Genomic DNA, 25,291 nt, shown 5'->3' on the forward strand with positions numbered 1-25,291 from the left:
CAGCGTTGACTACAAGCGTTTATCGCTTTTTCAGCATATGTATATAAGAGTCCAATTAAGTTGGTACAATATGGAAAATTTTTTATTTTTAGTTTTATGAAAAAAAATTTATTCTCTAGTTCTGAATGATCTGGAATTTCAGTCATCAGAATCAGATATTAGTATTCTTCAGTCATTTACGCGGTTCGTTAAACAACATGAATTTTATTAAGACTTGAGAATATCCACAATTCATTTTTTTTTTGACAAACTAAAAAAATTTTTATATCTGATCATTGTATTCTAGGTTTTAGATCATTCAAAACTTTTTATGTAACATAATTGTTTTATATAACAAAATTCATAGAACTAAAAATAAAAAGGTTTCACATATGGTGCCGACTTTATATATATATATTACATATAACATTGTGACTCTAACAATTTAGTTAGAAATCTCAAAATATAATATCAGAAAAGGTAATCTACAGCAACAAAGTAATATTATGCCTTGCCTACAAGAAACATCTTATACAGTTAACTTAAAGAACTTAATTACACTGATTTTTTTCTGTTTGATCAGGATTATTCGCGAAAACCAGTGCGAAACAACTAAACAAAAACGGTATAACATTTCTACTCACCAGTTGTATGACATTTAGCCTTACACCCTTTCGTCGCACAAGTTCACAAAAGGCAATTCGATTTTTTTAGAGTATTTCGCAATCAATTTAAATTTGAAATTATTGATAACCATCATTTTTTGTCCGCGTTGGCTCAGGACGTAATAAATTAGCAGTTCACTATCCATGTTGAAGAAACAAGGACAAATAAAGAGAAATTTTTCTTTTCGCATGATTTTAGGTAGCTATCAATAGAATTTTGTGGAATTCCCAAATAAAAAACAATAAATTGCAGTTGCATTTTTTAAGACATTTGGATTTGGATTATTCTGTGAAATTACCAAAAACTAGCAGTTTGCTGGGATTTTCTGGTCTATACCTAATCCAGGCTGAGGTAGGCCAGTGATCAGTTTACCAATCTCTTAGGGTCTATTTTGAAAACCCTACTTTTATGGCGGTGATGAGTTTGTACTATGTACGAGGGTATTTATGGTAATTGGTGATGAGTTTACGTGTACCCTAATTAACAACACAGAGATTCTCAAACATAGAATTCTAGATACTGCAATCGTATTCACAGGAGAACTTTATGCAATCTACCAAGCATTACTACATGCAAATGCGAATAAGGTGAACAAAATGTTAATTGTGACAGATTCTATGTCATCACTACACCTAATCAAGAAAATATACACCCAGCATTCATTAGCTTTACTAATAAAGGAAGAACTAAATAAATTACATACTAAAGATATAAGTATCAAGTTTCTCTGGGTCCCATCACACGTCGGAATAGCAGGTAATAAAGCAGCCGACCGAAATTCCAAAGAAGCCATAAATAATAACAGTACCCAAATGTCTCTCCAATCTGTTAGTATGGATCTAAAAAGCTACTTTATGAAACATATTTTCGAGATCTGGGACAATAAATGGAAAACCACAAAATCAAAGCTTCAGGAAATAAAAAATAAAATTGGACCATGGCAACCACCCGATGAATTTAGGCGAAAGCAAATGATCATTTCCCGTTTACGACTTGGACATACCCAGTTTTCCCATGAACATGTGTTTAAAAAAGAAGAACACCCAATTTGTGATCAGATCGGTTCACCTCTTACAGTAAAATATGTGCTAGTGGAAAAGTGCGAAAAGTTTAATATCCATAGAATTAAATACCATCTACCAAACAATCTTAAAGACATCTAAAGTGTAATTAATTGTTACCGTTCCGCTGATAACCTTATTAGATTAAAGCGGGTTTTTTGTAAATAAAAAAAATTAAAATTATGTATGACGCACAATTTAATTTTTATATCAACTAGAAATAAACAAAAATTAAAACTACAATATGACCACGTACTAACCTCTGGCCAGAAGGGTTAATCAGTGTACAGATTCCAATATCTACTTTTCTAACGCAAAACAACCGTTATCAGATTAAAATGGGAACTACCCAAATATCACTAATATGAGAGAAATTGGGGCACAATCTGTTTACTACAATGACTTTTGTATATTATGGGGGAGTTGAGTAATCTTATTAAGATGGTTGAATTTTCAAAACGTAACAAGGTGAATATCGGTTGGTCCTTAAGTGCGAGTTTGCCAATGAATCGCCTTTAATTGAAAATTATTATATAGTCGGTTCGCTATATTTACGCGGGTTTCGGATTAACAAAATTATGCTAATGACTCATTGATAACCAGTTGCAGTAAACGACTTCCCAAAAAATTAGGTAAAAACTGCATTAATGGTCATATTTTAAAATACATTAAAATAACATTAGGGTAGGTATAAATTTGTTACAATAGTGCAGTTGAATTGATTCTTTGCCAGTGTTGACATTGTATGTTTGGTGGAAATATTTAAAAATGCCTAGACGTGTATTAGATGTAGATAGTCTAATTTGTAGTGTACATAAGTATTTTACGGATGAAAAAGAAAATGGCGGTCCTTTAAAATCGGTAATGTCTGTTCAACAACGCGTATGTGATGCTCTAGGAATTAGTGAAACCAAACTAAGAGGAGTATTACAAAATCGCAATAATGAACGGCCGAAAGAAGATCACCGAAAAACTCACCTATCATTGAAAACGAAAGATATTCCAGATGGAAAAACATTTGAAATTCGTGATACCATTTATCGAATGCGAGCCAACAAGGAACATGTGACCTTAAATACAATTCTCTTGGAATTAAAAGATAGAAAATTTGACGAAATTGACAGAACAAGTATATGGCAAGTGATACATAATTTGGGTTTCAAATTTCAAAAGGAGGATAACAGAAAAGCGCTTTGTGAAAGAAGTTCTGTTGTGCATAAAAGAATTAACTTTCTAAGAAAATATTCTAAATTAAAAGAAGAAAGGGCAAATTTTATATATTTTGAAGAAACATGGATATTTTCTAGGGGTGCAACCAAGAGAATATAGCAAGATGATAACGTAAAGTCTATCAAACATACTGATGGAGAAGGGAAGCGACACATAATTTTACATGCAGGAGGGAAATCGGGTTTTATAGAAGGTGCTGATTTAATATTTTCATCTAAATCAAAATCAAGTGACTATCACGATAATATGAACACAGAAATAAAAGTGAAACTGGAACAAACCATGAAGTGGAGATATCCAGGAGTGGCTAGTATACCTGTTAAATACAAAGCACGTGGTGTTCGTGTGTATTATACCTTAATACACACGAACACCACGTGCTTTGAACATAGAAATGTTTGTAAAATGGTTACATGAAAAACTTCTCCCAGGTTTAAGTGAGCCCAGCGTAATTATTTTAGACAATGCATCTTACCATTCTGAAGTATCAAAGAATGGTTGACAAAGGAACATATACCATTTACACAACATATTTTAAAATCAGAATTATTACGCTTGGCAAATATCCACGCAAAACCAAAAACCTTTGTTGTGGATCAGATTATTGAAAGTTACGGTCATCAAGTTTTACGTCTGCCACCGTATCATTGCCGGTTTAATCTCATCGAATATATATGGGGAATAGCAAAACAATATTATGACAACCATATTGGGCCTAACGGTTATAGCGACGACGCAGTTCGGGAAACTTGGCGAAAGGCACTTTCAATTGTAACTCCAGAAGTGTGGTGCAACTGTATATTCAAGTGCGACAAACTAATAGAAGATTGGTGGACTCGTGAAAATAAAATAAATGAAATAAGTCCAATCATAATAACAATTAATGGTGATAACAGTGATGATGATGACGATTATGATATTTTTGATGATAATGACTGATTTTCATTTTTGTTGGCAAGTTAATTTTTTTTATTTTTCATTAGAAATTCTCTCCATGGAACAAATATACATAGACCATATTATCTGTGTGAAGTGTAATATAAAATTATTATTAGGTTTATATTAGCCACATTAGACTCCATTAATGAAGTAATTCTCCTTATTATACTGTCAATTATATAAATTTTTATATAAATTATATAAAAGATTTTCCATTATTATTTAATTAAAAAAAGTTATGGATTATTTTTCATTTCATTTGACCAGTTGATATTTCCCCAAAGAGCAGGTAATTAAAACTGGGTACTTACAATAAAATTTTTAATCCGAAACCCGCGTAAATATAGCGAACCGACTATAGTATAGTAATCATTTTTGACAGAATTTGTATATATTTGGATACGGAAGTAGGCTTATAGGTCGATAATTATGTCGGATGGATGTTCTGTTTACAGCACTTTTTTTGCAATTAAATGACCTGGATATTTTGACAACTGTCAACTACGGTGACGATCATTTGACAATAACTCTAAAATAGCAAATGAGAAAACAAACCGGCACTGTAGTTTATTTATCAAGTAGAACTGGTATTGTGTTTATTAAAATGTAACTAAGAAGGATACTAAACGGAAGTTCGCGTCAAAGTCCTTAACTACTCTGGACTTCTAGTAATTAAACAGGTGACAAAGGTAACATAACTAACTTACAATATCTTGAATGAAAACGTACTGACTTTAACTGATTAAAAATTCAACCATTACTAAGACTAAATAGGTGTTTATCTTAGCGATTGATATAGTATTCTTATAACTATTTATCTCTAAGTAAAAAAACTTTTCCACAGTATCTTCCACAAGGACCCGCGCAAAAGTATCTGTCTTTCCTTCAGTATATTTCCAACTCTCCTAAGAAAGTACTGGTGATATATGGTCCAACTTTCTCTAATTCCTAAAATTATTTCCTATGCTATGACATAGCAGACAAAAACCAACTTTCTCATATCTACTAATTTGGGGGGGGGTGGTTCTGAAAGGAAGTGTAGTGTGTCTAATTGGAGATGCTCTAAAATTTAACCACCATCGCGGTAAGGATGCAAGTTATATAGAATTTTAATTCCTTGCTAATTTGAGAAACCGTCACAAATGCCGAATGGGCATTTGTGACGGTTTCTCAAATTAGCGGCAAACAGTTTAAATATTGAAGACGCATAACTCAGTAGCGTGTCATTAGTATGTTGAATGTATGTTATAAATCCATATTCATCCATAAGACCATAGCATGACATGGGCAAAATACTCAAATTTTTAAAATATGGAAGTATACAGTTCTGAGTTTCGGAAGTTTAAAGAATGTATTTGAGATGACCATGATATTTTCTTGGCAGAGTTAAACTAGATGGTCTTCTCTGTGATTGCGAGTACTCAAGCCATGGTGTCCTACACAATTTGCTACTCATCACAGTTTGCTAGTCATTTTTCCATGCAGTTATTATTCTGTCGTTTTCATCATAATTTATAAATATAAATTTTATATTTTCATTATCATAAATTAATGTGATTGCATATTGTAATAATGTCTAAAACACCCAACGAAATGGATGGCCACTCAAGAGAAACTATTCGAGTACAAATTGATTGTTGGTAGTTATTATTTAATTCAGTAGAATCGCATTAATAAAACAAATATACATAAGGTAATTACAAGGTGTTCAGAAATTGAATGAAAGACAATGACGAACTTCTACAATCGATAAAGAGACCTTGAAAAGTGTAGTTGAAAGTTGTGGAACATTTATTCAGGCGACTAGATAGATTTTTCTTTAGAAATCAACACAATGGGGTATCTGAATAAATAAAAAGTTTATAAGGCTAAGGTTTTATGATAAAAAACTTGAACTGTAATTTGCTTGTGTAATGTTCTCTTTCTGTAAATCATTTTTAACAAATTTTTTATGCAACCATTAGCAGAAATAAGCAGTTATAATTTGCAGAAATATGAGACAAAACAAATTTAAATTAAGGAGACGTTGTGAATGTTGACAAAAGTCTGAGAAAAATTAAACGAATGGAGAAGTCTGTATGAACATGGGCATGAAATAAAATCTTTTCATATGAACTTAATGTCATAAAATAGCCAAATATAGCAAAGAAAACAAAAAAATTTAAGATTAGACAAATGGAAAATCATATGTTTAGAATAAAGATAAAAGACTGGAAAACAAACATTTGAATTCGAAAGAAAGAGAAGACAAAAAATGAAAAAAGGCGGTGACCATCTAGAAACCAATCCCAAGCAAAAAAAAGAGAGGAAGTTTTCTGATTTTGCCAACAGGGAAATAGAGAGACAGAAAACGACAGAAACAAAGTAGACGGAATCTTCTTTTAGCTAATGACACATTATAGCCTCTAGGAATCATCGAAATTGGGTTATTTCAACTCTTAAATCATTTTTTCTACTTCTTTCTGTTCCTGGTCAACTCTCTTAGTTATTTCTCTGTTGCTGTTCTACACTGAATATTTGTTGGGTATATATTTTCTTGGGCCTTTCTTTTCTTTTAATTATTGTTCTTTTTGGTTTGTATACCCTTTTGATCAGTCTGCTCTCATCCATTTTACAAATGTGACTGTACCAAATTAACTGGTTGTTCTCTGCACTGTTAAATATGGCATCCTGTTCTAGTTTGGCTCTTCTTTCATTTTTTATCTTATCTCATATTATATTGAAGAGTAGAGAACTGAGACTATCTCCCTCTTTTATTCCCTTCTTCATATGGTATTCTTCTTCAATCTTCTTCAAAGATTTTTTTCAGATCCTCAAATTTCATGTATATATTCTCTCCTATTTCTATTTTTCTCTATTACGTTCCTCTGTTGTTGTTCTTTCTTTTCTGAATACTGATTGTTCCTCTTTCATTCTGTTCTTTACTATTTTTCGTAGTTTATCTTTTACAGTTCCCGTATATAATTTACACTAGATGACAGGCAGACAGCTTTATAGCTTTTGTATTCGGTAGTTCCGCTTGAATATACTTACCATCTCCAGATCAACATTATCATCACTTTCGCTTGCTTTATTTATTAATTCTTCCAATTATTTTAAAGTAATTCGTAGATTCGTTTCTATATTAATGCTATTTATATCATCGTTTAGCGCTCATATTTGTTTCCCTTTTTCCTCTTAATGCTTTGTTTTTTATTGAGAACAATCTGTTATGTTCCTTGCATTTTGAGTTTATTTCCTTTCCGAATAGTTTCCAACTTTTCTTTGTTACCTTCCTTGTAAATTTTTTCTCCTCCTGATTTCTTTGTCAATGTCTTCTCTCCAACTTAGTCTAGATCTTCCTCTTTTCCCTTTACCTTTTGGTGTTCAATGTAGTATCTGTTTAAGTAAACTATGTTTCCTCGTTCTCGGCAGGTCACCATACCGTCTTAGTCGGTTTATTTGAATGTCTTCGTTTATTGTATGTCTGACATTCATATTTTCTCGAATTATATTATTCCTAACCCTAGCTTGATTTACCAGCAGCACGCCTTCAAAAATCCATCTCGGTTGCCTCTAAGGTTTTAAGAGTTCTTTCTTTCAGCGGCCACACCTCACTGCTATAAGTTATACTTTTTATGATGTTGTTAAACATTCTTTGGTTATTTTTTTTTGCTATATTTCTATCCCACAATATGCTATTCAGGTATACTATGCTTCGTTCTTTGTTTTTGTGTTAATAAATTCACCCAACCCTACATTATTTATTTATTGTTGATACTCCTCAAGTACCATGCTTTGTTTGCACTTGTATTCTCAAAAGACTCTTTTTGTATTCTTCTATTAATTTTCGCATCATATATTCAGCATCCTCATAATCCTGTGCAAATACTATCTAGTCATCTGCAAATTATAATGTGTACACCATTGTATTATTGAGAGGTATATCCATATTTTTTACATTTCCGTTTCCAAATTTCTAAAGCTTTTACGAGATAGAGTTTAAAGAGCGTTGGTGAGCATCCTTGCTTTGTTCCGGTGTTGATATTGAAACCTTTTGAAAGAGACCCTTTGATTTTATTCTGGCGGTGTTTTTTTGGTACAGTTTCTAGACAACTTTTGTAAGGATGGTATTTATATTCGTTTCGTGGAGTGACTCCAAAGTTTTTGTTGAGGAATGCTGTCATATGATTTTCTGAGATCCACATATACAATGCTTCTTCCTTCCTTATTGTCTTGCTCGAGATTTGTTTGTGGCCTTCCATGCTTTTTTCTCTGTCTTAACTTCTGCTTTTATATTCTAGTTCCACGATTTTATTCTCTTTCTTCTTTTTATCATTGTAGCCATTCCACATACTTCCCTTGCTATTTGCAATAGCATTCTTTTGAGTTATATGTTGAGTGACTTAAATTTCTTATTCCATCTTTGCTTGGCATAGTTCTCTAGTGGGTACATCCATTCCATGATGAGACTCAAACAATAAAGCACTAATGACTATATATAAGACACTAATTTCTTTCCCATAGTGTCTTCTATGAAGTCTTCTTAAACTGGTTCTTTGTTATTTTCCTTTCTTTAATATTTTAGTCTGCGATCTTTTTGTTCGATCTTTGACAACGAATTCTTAATCTGTCTTTATATTTTATTGCGTGATTACAAACAGTTGTGTTGTTTCTTCTTTTCTTTTGTAATTTACTTAATGCCTTCTTGTTCTTCTTTTTGTGTAGACATGACACTGCTTTTCAATGGGCCTCCAGTAAGTTATCGTTCCATCGTTTTCGTGGTCTTCTCACTGATTGTCTTTCTATTGGAGAACCGTCTCTTGTCGTCTTTACTGCTCTATTTGATGTCATTCGGTTTATATGATCGTCCATTCTACTCTTCTATTTCTTACCCAGTCCTTGATGTTCTCCATTTTGCATCTGCGTCGTATATCTGTAGTTCTAGTTCTGTCTATAGTGTCTTACCATACATTTTTTAAGTGTTTTATATCTGTTGTTCCTAGCATTCTTTTTTTGTTCTCTCTGTGTCGAGTCGTGTTTCTGCGGCGTATGTCAACATTGGTCTAATGACTGTTTTTTAAATTCTGCCTTTTATTTCTTTCATCTCATTGCCCCAATTGAGTCAGTTAGTCCTTCTTCTACTTTCACTTTTATTGTGCAGTTATAGTTAATATTTTGGATCGTGTTGATTATTCCTATAATATATATATAGAGGTATTTTATAGAAATATTTTCCTTGTAGGCAATAAGTGGATAACGTCCTTTAGTTTTATCCTGTGAAAGGCCTTCTTAAGGTTCACGAAACATAAATATGCCGGTTTGTTGTATTCTAACGATTTCTCTTGTCCTTGCCTTCTTGATCTTCCTGACCTGGATCCTTGTTGTATTTCTGCTAGTGTTATAATTTGATTCAATTTATTTGTTATCACTTTGGTTGTTACTTTTAGTGTTGTGTTTAATGAGTTAATTCCTCTGTAGTTATTCAGGTCCAATTTGTCTCCATTTTTGAAGAGAGATATTAGGATGCTTGATGTCCATTCTTGTGGTATTTTGTTTTGTTCAATTATTTTTTGGATTAGTTTTAATAATTATTTGGTCAGATCTGGTCGTCTGTACTTAACGAGTTTGTTCGATATTCTGTCCTTTTCTGGTGATTTTCTACTTTTTAATTTCCTTAATGCTTCCTTTATCTCTTCCTCCTCAATGTTTATTTTTTTGTTTGTCGTCACTTCTGGTGTTAATGGTTCATTATCGTCATCTTTAGCAAATAGGGATCGAAAGCAGTCTGCCCATGTTTCTTTCTAAATGCGTCTCATTTTTAATATTTCATTCATCACTTTTTTTTCTTCTTTAGTTAATTTATTTATTTTTGCTGGTTAAATTTACAAAATTAGTCATATTTAGCATCAGCAATTTCCCATCAGCAATTATGGAAAAAGTTTATTATTCAAATGATGAAATGGTTGCTGGTAAGAGCACAATTTCATGAATGTTAGGGAAAAAAGGTCTTATACTCACAATTGCTATTAGGTTTTTAGGTTTTTATTAAAACAAAGTTTTAATTTGTTTATCTATTTATTATTCAAATTGGAAATTATTTATATAAAAAACAACCTTTTTTGCCAAAATGATAAAACGAATGAATAGAACAGAAAACGAGATTTATCAGTCATTGCGAATTTACGCACTTTGATACTAATTTATATGTGAATATTTTATATTTTTGTATTGATAAATAACTAATAAAATATTTTCAGTGTGTAGTAAAGGTAAATAACTGCGTGGTGGAAACATGGGATCCCAACGATGGTCCAGCTTTTGCAAAACAGTTCACATTCGACTCGACCTACGGGCAAGAGTCCACTACCGAAGCTATTTATAACGATATCTGCTATCCACTAGTTGAGGTAAGCAAATTAATTTTTATTCTTGCTTTTAAACTAATTTTGTGTATTTTGAGTATTGAATCGTTCAACCATTTAAAATGTATCCTACTCTATAGAACATGTATCTTATCTATTTTGCAGAGTGTGTTAGAAGGATATAATGCCACCATATTTGTATATGGCCAAACCGGCTGTGGGAAATCATTTACGATGGAAGGAATAAAGGCGGACAACAGTCCCCAAAAGGGAGTGATCTCTAGAGCATTTGAACATATTTTCGAAGCAATATCTGTAACTAGCGGCGTAAAATATCTAGCATTAGTAAGCTATTTGGAGATATACAATGAACAAATAAGGTAAGACATTAAAAAGTTATTATGTTATAATATTAAAGAAATGTGTTCAATTAAAGTTTTCCAGTTTCTTTTGTAATTGGTTACGCTTGTTCTATGGCTATAGAAAATGTCACACTGAGAGTGCAGTACGGCTAATATAGGAATGCACAATTGCCGGATTTCACGCCTTGTGCTGGGCGATACAAACAGGTCCAAGTGGTAGTCACAGAACCGTACCCAGATCTCTACGCCGGACTCTGTTATTTATTATAAAATAATATATTGATAAAATAATTGCCTTCAAGTAGCCAAATAAGAGGCATGAATTTGAATAAAAAGACCTTAAGTTTTTAGCGAGAATTTTATTATAAAACTGTATACTTTATTAAACTAACAAATGTATTTTAAACTACATTTCTTGATAGCTATAAATATACCGGGTGGAACCTCCGGTAACTCGATTTCCGTGCACCCAGCCCAATATCCAAGAAAAACTTTTTCTTTTGTAAATATGTGAAAAATTATCAGGAACGCGAATATCGAAAAAGCTTTGCACATTTTTTAATCCCGGCGATGTTATTAAAAAAACAAGTTGCGCACTTGAATCACTGCGAAATTTTAACACCTACTATGAAATTTTTTTTTGTGGAAATCTGAAGTGCAGTTTTTGTCCTTGTTAAAACATAATGCAGTCTCGCATTTTTTACACACAACATAAGTTTACCTAGTTCCTTGGCATAGCAACCTGGTAGTTTTCAGCGAAACCTTGTGTTATTCCATATGGGATAATGGTTTTCCTTGCCCACACTTGACCAGATGAGCAGGTATAAGGTTTATAGTGTAAGTTATTTAACATTATATTATATTTATACTTTATTAAACTAACAAATATATTTTAAATTACATTTCTTGATAGCTATAAATATACAGGGTGGAACCTCCGGGAATTCGATTTCCGTGCACCCAGCCCAATATCCGAAAAGCCCATACTCTGATTGGACTGGTAAATGCATTTTATTGGTTATACAGTGTAAAATAATCGAGGTTACTCACAGATATTCAATTAATTATACTAAAGTCGTCCTCTACATCCGAGATGTCGAATTCGCTTTCGCTGCTCTCCCCTGTGTTCGCGTGTATTATCAATTGGTCTACGTCATCTTGCAGGTTGTCCGCAGTCCACATATCAGTTTCCGTTTTCTCAACAACATGAGTGACATAATTGCGCCAATTTTGCTCTGTGACGCGTGCGAAACCGTCGTCGATCAACTGGCGTACCTCGTCGTTTTTAAAAGTGCTATTATGGGTACCTACATATCGCTTAACTTGGTTCCACACCATTTCTATAGGATTCAATTCGCAGTGATATGGAGAAAGCCTTAAAATATAAACATTATGTTGTGAAGCATACTCATCAAGATGATACTTATCATATTGATCTTTAAAAGCACGCGCTGCTTCTAATAGCTCGGATTTCAAATAACACTCCTCGAAAAAAATGTCTTTTTCCACTAGCCATTCCTTGATTGCAGCTTTATTCCAGGAATTGTTAGGGAATCTCTCTTTACGGGAGTGGTACGATGCATTGTCCATTACAATGACATTCCTGCGACCATTATTTGGTAAATTTGATATTAATGTCTCCTTAAACCACGACTCAAAATATGCGGCATCCATTTCATCGTGATAGTCGCCATCATTTTTCTTTGCCAGAAAAACACGCTGTGTGCCAAGAAGGAAACCTCCTGAAAAACCTGCATGCAATAAAACATATCGTGGACCTCGTTTAGTAGGTGCTTTTAAGCCAGTACTTAAACCTTTGAGAAAAGCATCACGACTGTTTTGTATCGTAGTATCGCACCATTTGTAATTTATAGATTGGCCAACATTAACCCACGATTCGTCCAAATATATGATATTGCAATGGTCTTTTCGCAAACGTCGTATAGTTCTCAAATAATTATGGCGCCAATAAATAATATCCTCTCGCTCCACCATGATGCTTCTTCGGCCACGTTTCTTATAAACAAATCCAATATCTTTCAGAAGTCTGTATAAAGTAGAAAGAGACAAATTCACAATGAAAAATTCTCCGTAGAATACTTCTTACACCCTCGTCATATGTAAATATTCTAGAATTTGATTGACACACTCGTTTTTACGTTTTTTTTGGCGATTTCAACGTTCCACTGTGTTCTTTTTCTTTTTTGAAATTGTAAATGCTTCTTTCGCTAACACCAGTCATCAACGAAGTACGTCTTACAGCAGCACTTACATTAAGTTGTTCCGTATTTTGTAAAAAACACAACACATTTAACACTACGAGTTTAGCGCAACCGTTAAATAATTCACCGGATTTAAACTTATGGGACTCCATGCTCTCTGTTGAAACTCGGACTAAATTTTGAAGTGTAGTTTCGTTTTCCAAAAGCACTTTCACCCTAAGGATGGGTAGGGGGTGAAATAGGGAAAGCTTGGCGTTTATCAAATACTAATTATGACAAACAAGTTTATGGCCATATTTAGGTGATTATGTTAATGATGGTAATTTGTAGCAGAAGTTTTACAAAAGAAATGAAGACCTATTTATAGAAACAATATAACTGTATTTTTAATATTTTACATACAATAGAAAAAATTTAATTTCTATGAAAGAATTGGAAATTTGAATATTATATATAATATCTATAAATAATATCATTTCCAAGTTCTTTCCTAGAAATTATGTAGGTTTTTTCTATTTTATGTAAAATATTAAAACTACAGTTATTGTATGTTGTTCTTGTAAAGAGGTGTTCAAATATTACTCTTATGAATATGATTCAATTGTATATCTCATGTTGACGTTTTATATGCAAAATTCATAGTTTTCGTTGTCAATAACTCATCAATGCCTTTTTATTCTACTGTATACGTATACATGATATAAAATATTTTACTCGTACTGCCGGCAGATGCATTTTATCCAAGCCGGTCCTGTGAGACAATGAGCAATCAACAGCTGGAGAAAACCGACAACCCTGCGCGTTTATTCTCCATAAGAAAAGCATTGCCGTATCTTACCCGTACTGCACTCTCAGTGTGACATTTTCTATAGTATATGTGTAATTTATTTTAATTTTTTGTTTTTGACAATCTATTATGACTCTAAACATTTTTGTGTGGCATTTCTATATTATCTACTATATGAAATGCAAATTATTTACAATTTTAATTGAAATTGCTTCTAAATTGAAGATTCAATTTCTATTTAGAAATATTTTTGAGAAGAATTTTCGAAGTGGAAATGAAAACTTCAAAATAAACGATTTTCAATTCAAACTGTGGTTAATTCCTATTAAATTAAGTAGATAACATTTCTATTATAATAAAGATATTTATAAACACATATTTTTTAAGAGACTTATTACTGCCAAGCGACAAACCTGTTAGTTCTTTATCGTTAAAAGAAACTCCAAATGAGGGTGTTACAGTTCCAGGTAAGCACAAATTCAAACAAATTACTTGCTCTTTTCGAGACAATAAAAATTATTTTGGTTCGTATCCGTACTTTCTCCTATGTATTTTCAGGTTTATCTGTAGTGCCAGTGCATAACGCTGCTGAATGCGAAAATCTGTTAAATGTTGGCTCAAAAAACAGGATGATCGGTGCCACTCTTATGAACCAAAATAGCTCAAGGTCCCATAGTATTTTTTCAGTCAGCGTAGAACAAATTAGTAATTTAAATAATAACGAAAATATTAGAAAAGGTAAGTTTTAGATTAGATAGAAAGGTTGCCTTTAGTCGGTTTGTTCCTTTGTTCAATTATAATTAACCGGCTCGAAGAACCAATGTATAAATTCCGTGCTCTTTGTCCATTCTTTTCGACCAATGATGGAAAAATAATACGCAGTCGATTATATTAATGTAAAATATAATAATGTTATTCTCGTCTCCCCCTTATACCGATTTGCAAAGGAAGGAGGTCCAGAAGGGCTTCTGCAGCTGCTCTTGATGTGCGTCTCATAGGGGCATACCAACAGTAGCATACACCTGCCATTAGCCATTAAAACCGAAATAAAAAACTTAGAGTGGGCAATTTCGGGCTCTAAATAGACTAATTTTAGAGTTATGTGGTCTGGAGTTATTTAAGTTGAAACCTGCATCTTTTGTGGATTTAGCTTGTGCAGTCAGAAGAAGAAAAATGAGTTTCTATCTAGAACACAAAAGCTTTTCGGTGGATGTTATTGAAACGAATTGCTTTTATACAAAACTCTCACGACCAAGTCGCACAGACTACCTCTTCTGAGGTAAGATAAAAAAATAAGAATCATACTTCTAATGCATCTAATGTTCCTATTTTGACAGAAACCTGACTAGCCCAGCCGAAGAATTAAGGAAAATACAGAAATATATAATAGTAACCAGGAAGAACTTATTTAACACGCATAAACAAACAAAAGAAATAAAGAAGCAGAAACAAAACAAGAAATAAAATAATAAGACAAGTAAAAAAAGTGGAAAAAATATTTTGGGCGATACATTGACACTTCCCATATATTTTTTTTCTACTTTTTTGGTTCCAAGATAGAAGACATTGGCCAGCTGATCTAAGGAGGAATTGTCATTGAAGAATTAACTCATCACACCACTAGAGCACGTGACAACTGTATCTCAAGATATTCACTTCTAAAATTATTTTCATTTTGATCGATAATAAAGGAAACAATAAAAAAATCTTTTTCTTTTTTACTAGACGTATGTCACGATTTTTTACGTCATTAAAATTTTGACATTCTTATTTCTTATTATCCATACTACATGTTGTATCTCTATTTTAGGTAAACTAAATTTAGTAGATTTAGCTGGATCTGAAAGACAAACTAAAACAGGAGCCACTGGAGAAAGACTGAAAGAAGCCACAAAAATTAACTTATCCCTAAGTGCTCTTGGAAACGTCATATCTGCCTTGGTGGATGGCAAAGCGAAACATATTCCTTACCGCGACTCCAAACTTACAAGGTTATTACAAGTAAGTACTTTATTTAAAAGGTTATTACTATTAAATTCTTCAAAATCTTAGATGTATGGTTCTAATTTAACGTTTTTTAATTTTTAGGATTCTTTGGGAGGAAACACGAGGACGCTGATGATAGCATGTGTTAGCCCTTCAAGTAGAGATTACATAGAAACATTGTCAACGTTGAGATATGCGAATAGGGCTAAAAATATTCACAACAAACCTAAAGTAAATGAGGTAAGTCAGTTGCAATATTTCATTTTTTTTATTCATAGTAATTATTTTTATTGGTAAAATTTTCTGGATTTATTTATATTCAGAATGTACTATTTTCCCTCATTCATCTATTGTACTAAACTTTGAGTTAGGGAATAGCTATAGAATATATTTATCAGATATTCTGTTTTTTATCCTCTATTTGCAAACCGTAAAAGTAGAACCACTAGTGCATTTAAAAGAATGAATATGTCTTGTGACTGCGTTAGCACACTGTATTATCGAACAGATAATATCGGATCATAACGTTGGTGTGAATGAATATGAACTCGTTATAATTTCTGTCCGAAATAATTCCGATTTTCGCGACATAAAACAGAAAATTTTTCAAAATTTTAATACAGGTCATCAACTACGTAGTAAGTATAATTTAGTGACGAAAATTTCCTTTTTATCTGAACTTAATGAGTGATAAATCCATAATTTGTAAACTATGAAAAACCAGATAAATATTAAATATAATATATATATAAATAAAAACGAAGTAAGAAGAAAGTATTAATTGTAGTCCTGAGAGCGAATAGATATCCGACGGGAAAACTGGTTTTTTGACTGTTTCGCTGGGCTGCAGAAACTACAGGAACCAAAACGCGTGAACCAGAACTAACACTGAATAGTGATGATAACGAATATGATACGAATAATAACCAAAAAAAGCGAAGACGTGAAAGTGGAAAAAATTTAAAGGAAAATAAAATGGATCTCGCACTAAAAATGTTAGAAAAACTGACTGAGAATGTAGCAAAACTAACTACAGATGTCCAAGAAATAAAAGATGAACAGAAGCAGCATAAGCTTAAAGAACTAAGAGAAGAAAACGAAGATTTAAAAAGGAAAATAATAAACTGAAACAGAAAATGGACAAAATAGAGGAGAGGGTGGATAAAATGGAAAAAACAGAAGGAATAAGTAATTGCTGTTTAAATGGGAATAAGCCACAATTAAAGGTTAAAGTACGTTTATTGACGTTTCCGGTATTCGGTATTTTGAGAACCATTTCCGAAGTGGAAATTGAAACGTCAATAAACGTACTTTAACCTTTAGTTGTGGCTTATTCCCATTTAAATTGAAATTACAATTATATTACTAAATAGCAACATGCTACAAGAAAATGGCTTCAGAACAATAAGAAGAAATAAGGACTTAGTAACAGAATAGCAAAATAAGGGAACTAGAGAATTAAGAACAATTTGGTAATAAATGTCCTTGATCTAGATTCGAAAGATAAAACGATATTAAAAGATGGCGTGACCAAATTTTTCCAACATAAACTGAAATTGGAGGACGAAATAAAAAAAAAATAAGAAAATAGGAACACAAAAACTCTCAAAAACAAATATATATCGACGATGAATTGAATACTCTTATTATATGGAAATCCAGATGGAAATTAGACAAGAAGCAAGAAATTTTAGATTCGCTAGCAAACAAGTAAAGACAGCATACATGAAACTGATAGTAGACGAGACAGTATGGAAGTGGAGTCAGATAGATCATAAACTTGGAAATGGAGGAAGCCAAAATATGCACAACTTGGGAAAGAAGGATACTTGAAAGACCTAGTCTGAAAGGGAAAGGGAACTCTACACGAAAAAACAAATAATAATAGCCACAGAATCTGTCACCTACGCAAAAACACAAGAATGCTAAATGTGACTTTCCTGTCGACAAAATTTGAGTATCCGAGAAAACATGAAGTAATCTGGAAACAACCATCTGGTAGTGAAAATCAAATCGATAACGTCCTATGAACCAAAGAGTTAATACAAAAAATACTGGACACGAGATGAGCAAACGTGGAAACGGACCACTTTCTGGTAATAATGAAAATGAGCGCACTCAGATGGAAAAAAGACATCAAGCTAAAACAAACTCCAATAAATGGAGCCTAGAAGCATTAGAAGAGACTGAAATAAGACAAAATTTGAACAGGTGAATGAAAATATATCCAACCTTACGAGTCAACCCACAAACATAAACGAAAGATGTCAAGAATTAAAAAGCAAAATAAATGAAACAACAAATGAAGTATGAAGTAATAGGAAAGGAACGATAAAAAAAAATGAAGACTGGTACGATCAAGGCTGTGAAACAGAGAGAACACTAAAAAACTCCGTCATGCAACGGAGAATGAAATGACAATGAAAAAGAATGACATACTTCCACAACCCATCAGAACAAAACAGGAAAGAACACAAAATAGCCAAAAACAAAGCCAATGCAACAAATAAAAAAAAACAAAAATGACTGGTTAATTTAAAAGCTAGAGAATATTGAAAAGATAAAAAAATTATAAAATAAAACAATTTTACAACAAAGTCAGGGCAACAAAAAATAAGCCCAGCATTAAAACAAGAGAACTAAAAAACCAAAAAGGGGAAACCGTATTTGAAGATAAACAGATCAGCAGAATGTGGAAAGAATATTACGAAAAAATGCTATTCACTACAGAGGAAACACGCTGCGATAAATAAGTAAGACCAATAGTACCAGATAACGATTACGCAGAAATTTTCACAGAAGAAGTACAAAAAGAAATTAAAAACCTCCAAAACGAAAAAGTAGCAGGAAAAGATGAAATATAGGAAATTAATAAAATACGAAGGAAGAGCTTTACGGCTTTACACAAAAAAATAAACAAGCTAATACAACAAATATGGACACAAAACACACTACCAGATGATTGAACCGGAGGTGTTATAGTGCTTATCTATAAAAAAATGAGATAAGGAGTACTACGAGACAGAGCAAATAACCTTATTACTACTACTACTACTCTCGGCGTACTACTCGACACAGCGTTCTCCGACGCCTTCCGACTCCTAACCGCCATTCTTCTCTATTTAACCATAGGCCTGGAGGGATTTCTCTTTCCTATAGTTCTTTTTCAATTCCCTCTCTCCAGCTTCTTCTCGGCCTTCCTCTTTTTCTTCTTCCTTGTGGTGTCCACGTCAAAATCTGTTTCGGAATCCTGTCATCTGGCATTCTCTGTACATGGCCGTACCATATTTACCATAACCTTATTAAATACCACATATTAAGTTCTAGCAAACATACTAAAACATGAGACTAAAATCATGCGCTGAACGAATATTAGGAGAATATCACTGAGAGGAGATCGAAAATTAATTCCATAAATCAGTGTAGCAAATAATTCAAAAATCGACAGAATACAACAGAGAAATGCACGTAATATTAATGGATTTCAAAAGCGCTTTGAATACAATTAATCAGAGGAAAATGATGGAAGAATAGAGCATCTTGGTATCCCAAAAAAATTAGGACACATTCTAACAGTGACTCTAAAGAACACCACAGCAACGATAAGTTTCAACGGACCAACTTCTAAGGAGATCAAAGTAAACAAAGCCGTGAAACAAGGTGACTTTATCTCCCCGATACTGTTTAATCTGATATTAAAAGCAATAATCAGGAGGAGAATAAGTCAACATTAACAAATAACAATTAACAATTAACAGGAGGAGACAAAAACATTATTACAGATCAACTTCAAGAAATATATAGCCGATCATATGCAGCCGATCTAGTCATCATAGAAAAGACAAAGATTTTTTACAATGTAAACATTAGATAAGGAAGCAAAGAGAATAGGGCTAGAGATAAACCAGCACAAAACAAAATACATGACGATAGGGAAGGATGACAGAACAACTCAGAAATATCTAATAACACAGATCCATAAATTTAAAACTGTATCCACCTTTAGCTAATTGGGACTAACAATATGTAAAACCGGAAAAGAGAGAACTGAATTCTTAAAGGCAAGAAAACATATGGAATGAATAGGAATCTGCTGAGAAGCAAGACTTTAAGTAAGAAAAAAAAGATGAACCTTTATAAGACCTTAATAAGACCTGTTGTTACATATGGAATGGAAACAACGACGATTGATAAGAAATAAGAAGATACCTTACTGAAATTTGAAAGAAAAATAATGAGAACGATACTGGGCCCCAATATATCAAGAGAGTGAGAAAGAAGAATGAAAACAAATGCCGATATTGAAGAAGAATTAAAGGAAGAAAGTATAGTCAGATACATACATAAAATCTCTTCGCTTAGAACAGATAGGACATATACACAGACGCCTACACTCAGATATGTATTTATCGATATGTCCAATCTTCTGCAATCTGCATCAACATACTCTTATTAAGTTAATTCACATTCTTCTTCTTAAAGTTCCATCTCCTATCGGAGGTTGGATATCATAACGGCTATGGTCACTTTGTTGGCTGCTGCTCTGAAAAGTTGTAGTGAACTACAGTTAAACCATTCTCTAAGGTTCTTCAGCCAGGAGATGCGTCTTCTTCCTATGCTTCTTCTTCCTTGGATCCTTCCTTGCATAATAATTCTCAGCAGCTTATATTTTTCTCCTCTGGTTATGTGACCCAAATATTCTAGTTTTCTTCTTTTTATGCTGTTCATAATTTCTAACTCCTTATTTAGACGTCGTAGTACCTCAGCATTAGTAATCCTTTGAACCCACTGAATTTTTAATATTCTTCTGTAACACCACATTTCGAACGCTTCTATTTTCCTTATGTGTTGTTTCTTCAATGTCCAAGCTTCCATTCCGTATAGTAAGATAGAAAATATGTAACATCTTAGAGCCCTCACTCTGAGATGCAACTGAAGGTCTCTGTTGGTAAGCATTGTCTTCATTTTCACAAATGCTTGCCTTGCAGTTTCAATTCGGACTTTGATTTCTCTGCTTTGGTCATTTTTGTCATCAACCCAGGTTCCCAGATATTTATATGTCTCTACTTTTTCTATTTGGGTTTGCTCTATCATTAATCTTTCATTTCCATGTTGCGTTTTTGAGACAATCATAAATTTAGTTTTTCTCTTATTTATTTTTAGTCCGTATCTAATGCAATAATCGTTAATTCTATTTACCAATTCTTGTAGCGATTCCAGGGTGTCTGCCATTATAACGGTGTCATCAGCGAATCTTATGTTATTTACTATTCTTCCGTTTACAGAGATTCCATCACCCAGATCCGCTATCGCTTCTTGGAATATGGCTTCACTGTACACGTTAAACAGTAATGGTGACAGAACACAGCCCTGTCTTACTCCTCTCTTTATCTCTATATTTTCGGACTTTTGTTCTTCTATCTTTATATTGGCCTTTTGATTCCAATACAGATTGATAATGATTCGTAAGTCTCGTCTGTCTATATCTTTGTTTCTCAGTATTTTTATTAGTTTTTCATGTCGGACCCTGTCGAATGCCTTCTCGAAGTCGATGAAACAGGAATAAATATCTAGGTTCATATCTAAGCATCTTTGAGATAAGACATTAAAAGCAAACAATGCCTCTCTCGTTCCCAAACCCTTGCGGAACCCAAACTGAGTATCATCCATATCATCTTCTAGTTTTCTATATAATCTTCCATGAATCACCTTTAGAAATATTTTGAGGGTATGGCTTATTAGTGATATTGTCCTATAGTCTGAACAATCTTTGGCATATACTGTTTTTGGTATTGCTACAAAGGTGGACACCAACCATTCCTGTGGGATTTTTCCAGTTTTATATACTTCATTAAATAGGTCCAGAAGTAAAGGTAGAGTTTCATCGTCTAGACATTTCAGTAGTTCCGCAGGTATTTCGTCTGGACCTACAGTTTTTCCGTTTTTTGCGTTTCGTATTGCTTGTTCGATTTCCTCTATTATGATCTCTGGCCCCGTTTCGCTGTCGATTTCTTCCGGTTCTTGCCGATTATCCTCAAACAGATCTGTTATGTATGTCTTCCATTTTTTTAATTTCTCTTTAATTTCTATAATGATTTTTCCATTTGCGTCTTTCAGAAGGGCATCTTTCTTTTTTCTCAGTGTATTTGTCATTTCATTTATTTTCTTATGCATGTTAAAGCTATCATACTGTTTAGCATATGCCTCTATTTCACTGCATTGATTAGCAAGCCAGTTGGTTTTGGCCTCTTTTATTTTCTTTCCTATCAATCTCTGTAGTTCCTTGTATTTTGCTTTACTCCTGCCTTTATGTTTCCTTCTTTCCTCCATTAGATCTAAGATTTCTGAAGTCATCCATCTCTGTTTTTTTCTTATTTTTGTCTGCAGTAGCTTTTCTCCTGCCTTTATTAAAGTTTCCTGTACCATGTTCCATTTGTCATTAACATCTGTTGTTTTTATCACGTCTTGTTTGATTTTCTTTAAGTTATCATTTATTTCTTGTTTTAAGCTCTGACGTATAGGTTCTTCTTTTATCTTTGAGACATCAAACCGTGGTATATTTGTTTGTTTTTGGATCTTTTTCAATTTTATCTGCATTACGCCTACTAATGGATTATGGTCTAAATTTATGTCAGCTCCGGGGTATGTTCTCAGAGACTTTATAGCGTTTTTATATCTAGATTTTATTAAAATGTAATCTATCTGGTTTCGAACAATGTTGTCTTCTGAATCCGCAGGTGATTTCCAAGTATAAAGTCTTCTTTTAGGTAATTTAAAATTTGTATTCATTATTACCATCTCCTCGCTTTGGCAGAATTCGACAAGTCTGTCGAATTAATTCACATAGAAAGTCATAAAAATTATTGCACAAAAATGATATTAATAGATATATTTTTTTTTTAATTTTTCAGGACCCAAAAGATACAATACTCCGTCAATACCAGGAAGAAATATCAAGATTAAAAGCTCTGCTTGAAAACAAACCAACGATAATAAATAACGACATTGAAGTAGAAGACTTAACGATGACACCTGAAGAAGAAATAAACCGAAACGTGCCTTCCACCGTCACCGATCCGGACTTAGATTCAAAACGGGACAAATTACTCGCGCAGTACCAACAGGAAATGAAAAAACTGAAGTGCTTACATGAAAACGAGAAGATCGAGAAAGAAAATATCATCAAGCAGATACAAAAGATAAAGGAGGAATACGACGAAAATATAAAAAAGTTAAATACGGAGATAAGTGTGAATAAAAAGAAAGAAGAAACGTCGGAGGATGAGATCTTGAAGAGGATAGAGGCTCTGAAGGCGTCGATGATTGGAGGAGAAAAAGCAAACGACTGCGAATTATCGGAGCGACGAAAACGGAAGAAACAGGCAGCCGAAGAAAGAGCAAAGTAAGAAACACGATAAAACTTTCTTTTTAATTTTTACTGTTCCCTTTTTCTTTTTTCTTTTGCTTTCCTTTGTTTTCCTTTTGAAAACAACTTCTGAAAATCTAGATAAAACTCATAAACATATTACAAAAACATATTACATAAATAGGAAATAGTTAATAAACTTTAGGGTAATTCCTCGTCAACTGTGCAAAGTTGGTCAGGCGACCCCTCACGATCTGGCTTCAATTTTGCATGCGTCGAGGTGAAGATACAAATATGGGATATAGGTACTACTAATATGGGCTCTCGCAATAAATATGAATTAGACACCACCATATATACGTCAATAGCTTGACTAGATACTCTTTAGTGTAAAATTATAACTAATAAAGCTTACAGTGACCTAGGTCCAGTGACCGTTGAAACAATCACATGTTAGTGTTGACGCAGTTCAAGAAATTTTGCAGGTATGTTTTTATTTCAATTTTTTTTTTTCGGTAAAAACTACGAATAAGTTTATTATTTTATCACACATCGTAAGCAAAAGGCTGATATTTTCACAATATTTTCGTCCTTTTGTTTTAATTTGTCTTCCATTTTAACTATTAATATTTGAATATATGTTTGGTTATGTTGCAATATGGGATAGCGTAGTTTGAGCTAGCCCATATTTATATCAGTTTAGTCTACAGAGTTTTTGTCTTTTCAGAATGCATAGAAAAAGTATTGTAAGTCCAGAACAACGAAAGTCCTGGGATCCAGAGAGCATGAAAACTGCTATTTAAGCTATGAGAGATAAAACGATGGGTGGTACATTAAAAGCAGCTAAAACTTATAATGTCCCGAGATCGATAACGGTTGGCAAAAATGGCTAAACTGAGTCAAGATGAAGCAGTGTTTAAGAAACTGAAAAAGGAACTATTCTTGGCCTAGATTTAGAAAAATCTTAGATTTTTGTTGGGTTCACAATGGAGGTGACTAAGAAAAAAATTAAAAATAAGTCAGAGAGAAAAGAAACCGAAAGTTCTTCTGACAACGATAGTGAGCAGGAATTTCAACCAGCTGATGAAGATATGGATTCGGAAGAGATTCCTGGTGTAACGGAGCCGGAAAATACGGACGTAAATTGTATTATCTGACGGAAAATTTTGTGATGATTATCGATGTGAAAATGGATTCAGTGCCTTATGTGCAACTTGTGGGCACATATATATTGTTCTGGTGCCGAAAGAGACGAATATATGTGTGAATATTGTACTTAAAAAATTATGTTTTATGGTTATGACATTATGGAAAAAAAATATTTAGGCAGAAAAACAGATTAGCACAAAAGAGCAATACAATTATTCTACTTGTTAATTATGTAATTTGAACTTTTTGAATCACAAAATAGTCAAGATATCAGCAATAAACAAAATGGTAGCCCACATTTGTACCTTCTCCTCTATTCTGTATAGGATGATTTACCAAATTTCAGCCTTCTAGGTTAAAAATGGCAGTCAATGTTTCAGCTAAGGTGTTAGCTATTTCATGAGAAGAAGTTGAAATCCTATTGTCTACTTTTAATTAAGAAATAATTGGCGTGTATTTCAAACCAGATATTTTTCTTATTCTTCTCCATACTTCACTGACAGGAGTTGAGGAATTTATTTCTGAAGCATACTTGGACCAGGAGGATTTCTTAGCTTGTTGTATAAAAAGCTGTATCTTAGCTTTCAGTGATTTGAACATGATTTTATTTTCAGGTGTTTTATGTCTCTTATATTTATTAAATGCAGCTTTACTTGCTCTAATAGCAGCTCCACATTCTGAGTTCCACCATGGTACAGGAATCTGATTATTTATTGTCTTTTTTGTTTTTCCAACAAATTGCTTAGCACTACTCATAATAAATCTATTTAATTGGCATTGAGTTGTCGATATAATTTTCTAATGAATTAGATATTTTCAGTAATTGAAAAAAATAATTGTCTTGCAATTTTCACAATATTGTAATTTATTAGTTGTAGATTATTACACTATGTAGAATTAAAGAAAAGTATCTAGAATTTAAACAAAACTTGTCTATCAATCAAGTTTTACAAAAAGGTTTGAAATTTTTGATAAACAGTTAAAACAATCTATACATCATGCGATAATAAACATGATTCTAAGGCCATTCTAAATCAAATCTAAAAGGACCATGGCTAAATCATACGGAACACTTGCTCAGAATAAAAAATAAAAATGCAACATTTTAAAAGTAAACATATTTATTGTTCAACATATTAAATTAACAAATAAAAAAGTTTATTTTTTGTTGTGCTACAAAAACACTTGCCCAGCACTGGA

At 32.9% G+C, this 25,291-nt stretch overlaps 1 protein-coding gene across 6 annotated transcripts in view; it reads left to right on the forward strand.

The window, feature by feature from the left end:
• Positions 1-25,291, forward strand: part of Kif3C (Kinesin family member 3C) — a 141,546-nt gene that overhangs the window by 79,101 nt on the left and 37,154 nt on the right. For all 6 annotated transcript variants that reach the window (XR_011951374.1, XR_011951376.1, XR_011951375.1 and 3 more), the window contains exons 3-9: positions 10,115-10,264; positions 10,385-10,599; positions 13,978-14,057; positions 14,149-14,328; positions 15,401-15,591; positions 15,679-15,816; positions 22,488-22,978. Coding sequence is in view for 3 of the 6 variants with exons in the window: in XM_072537113.1 (XP_072393214.1) it covers positions 10,115-10,264; positions 10,385-10,599; positions 13,978-14,057; positions 14,149-14,328; positions 15,401-15,591; positions 15,679-15,816; positions 22,488-22,978 (1,445 nt within the window). In the remaining 3 variants the exon portion in view is untranslated. The remainder of the gene's footprint in view (positions 1-10,114; positions 10,265-10,384; positions 10,600-13,977; positions 14,058-14,148; positions 14,329-15,400; positions 15,592-15,678; positions 15,817-22,487; positions 22,979-25,291) is intronic.

The sequence above is a fragment of the Diabrotica undecimpunctata genome, chromosome 7 (assembly GCF_040954645.1).
Source record: "Diabrotica undecimpunctata isolate CICGRU chromosome 7, icDiaUnde3, whole genome shotgun sequence".
Lineage (NCBI taxonomy): Eukaryota > Metazoa > Arthropoda > Insecta > Coleoptera > Chrysomelidae > Diabrotica > Diabrotica undecimpunctata.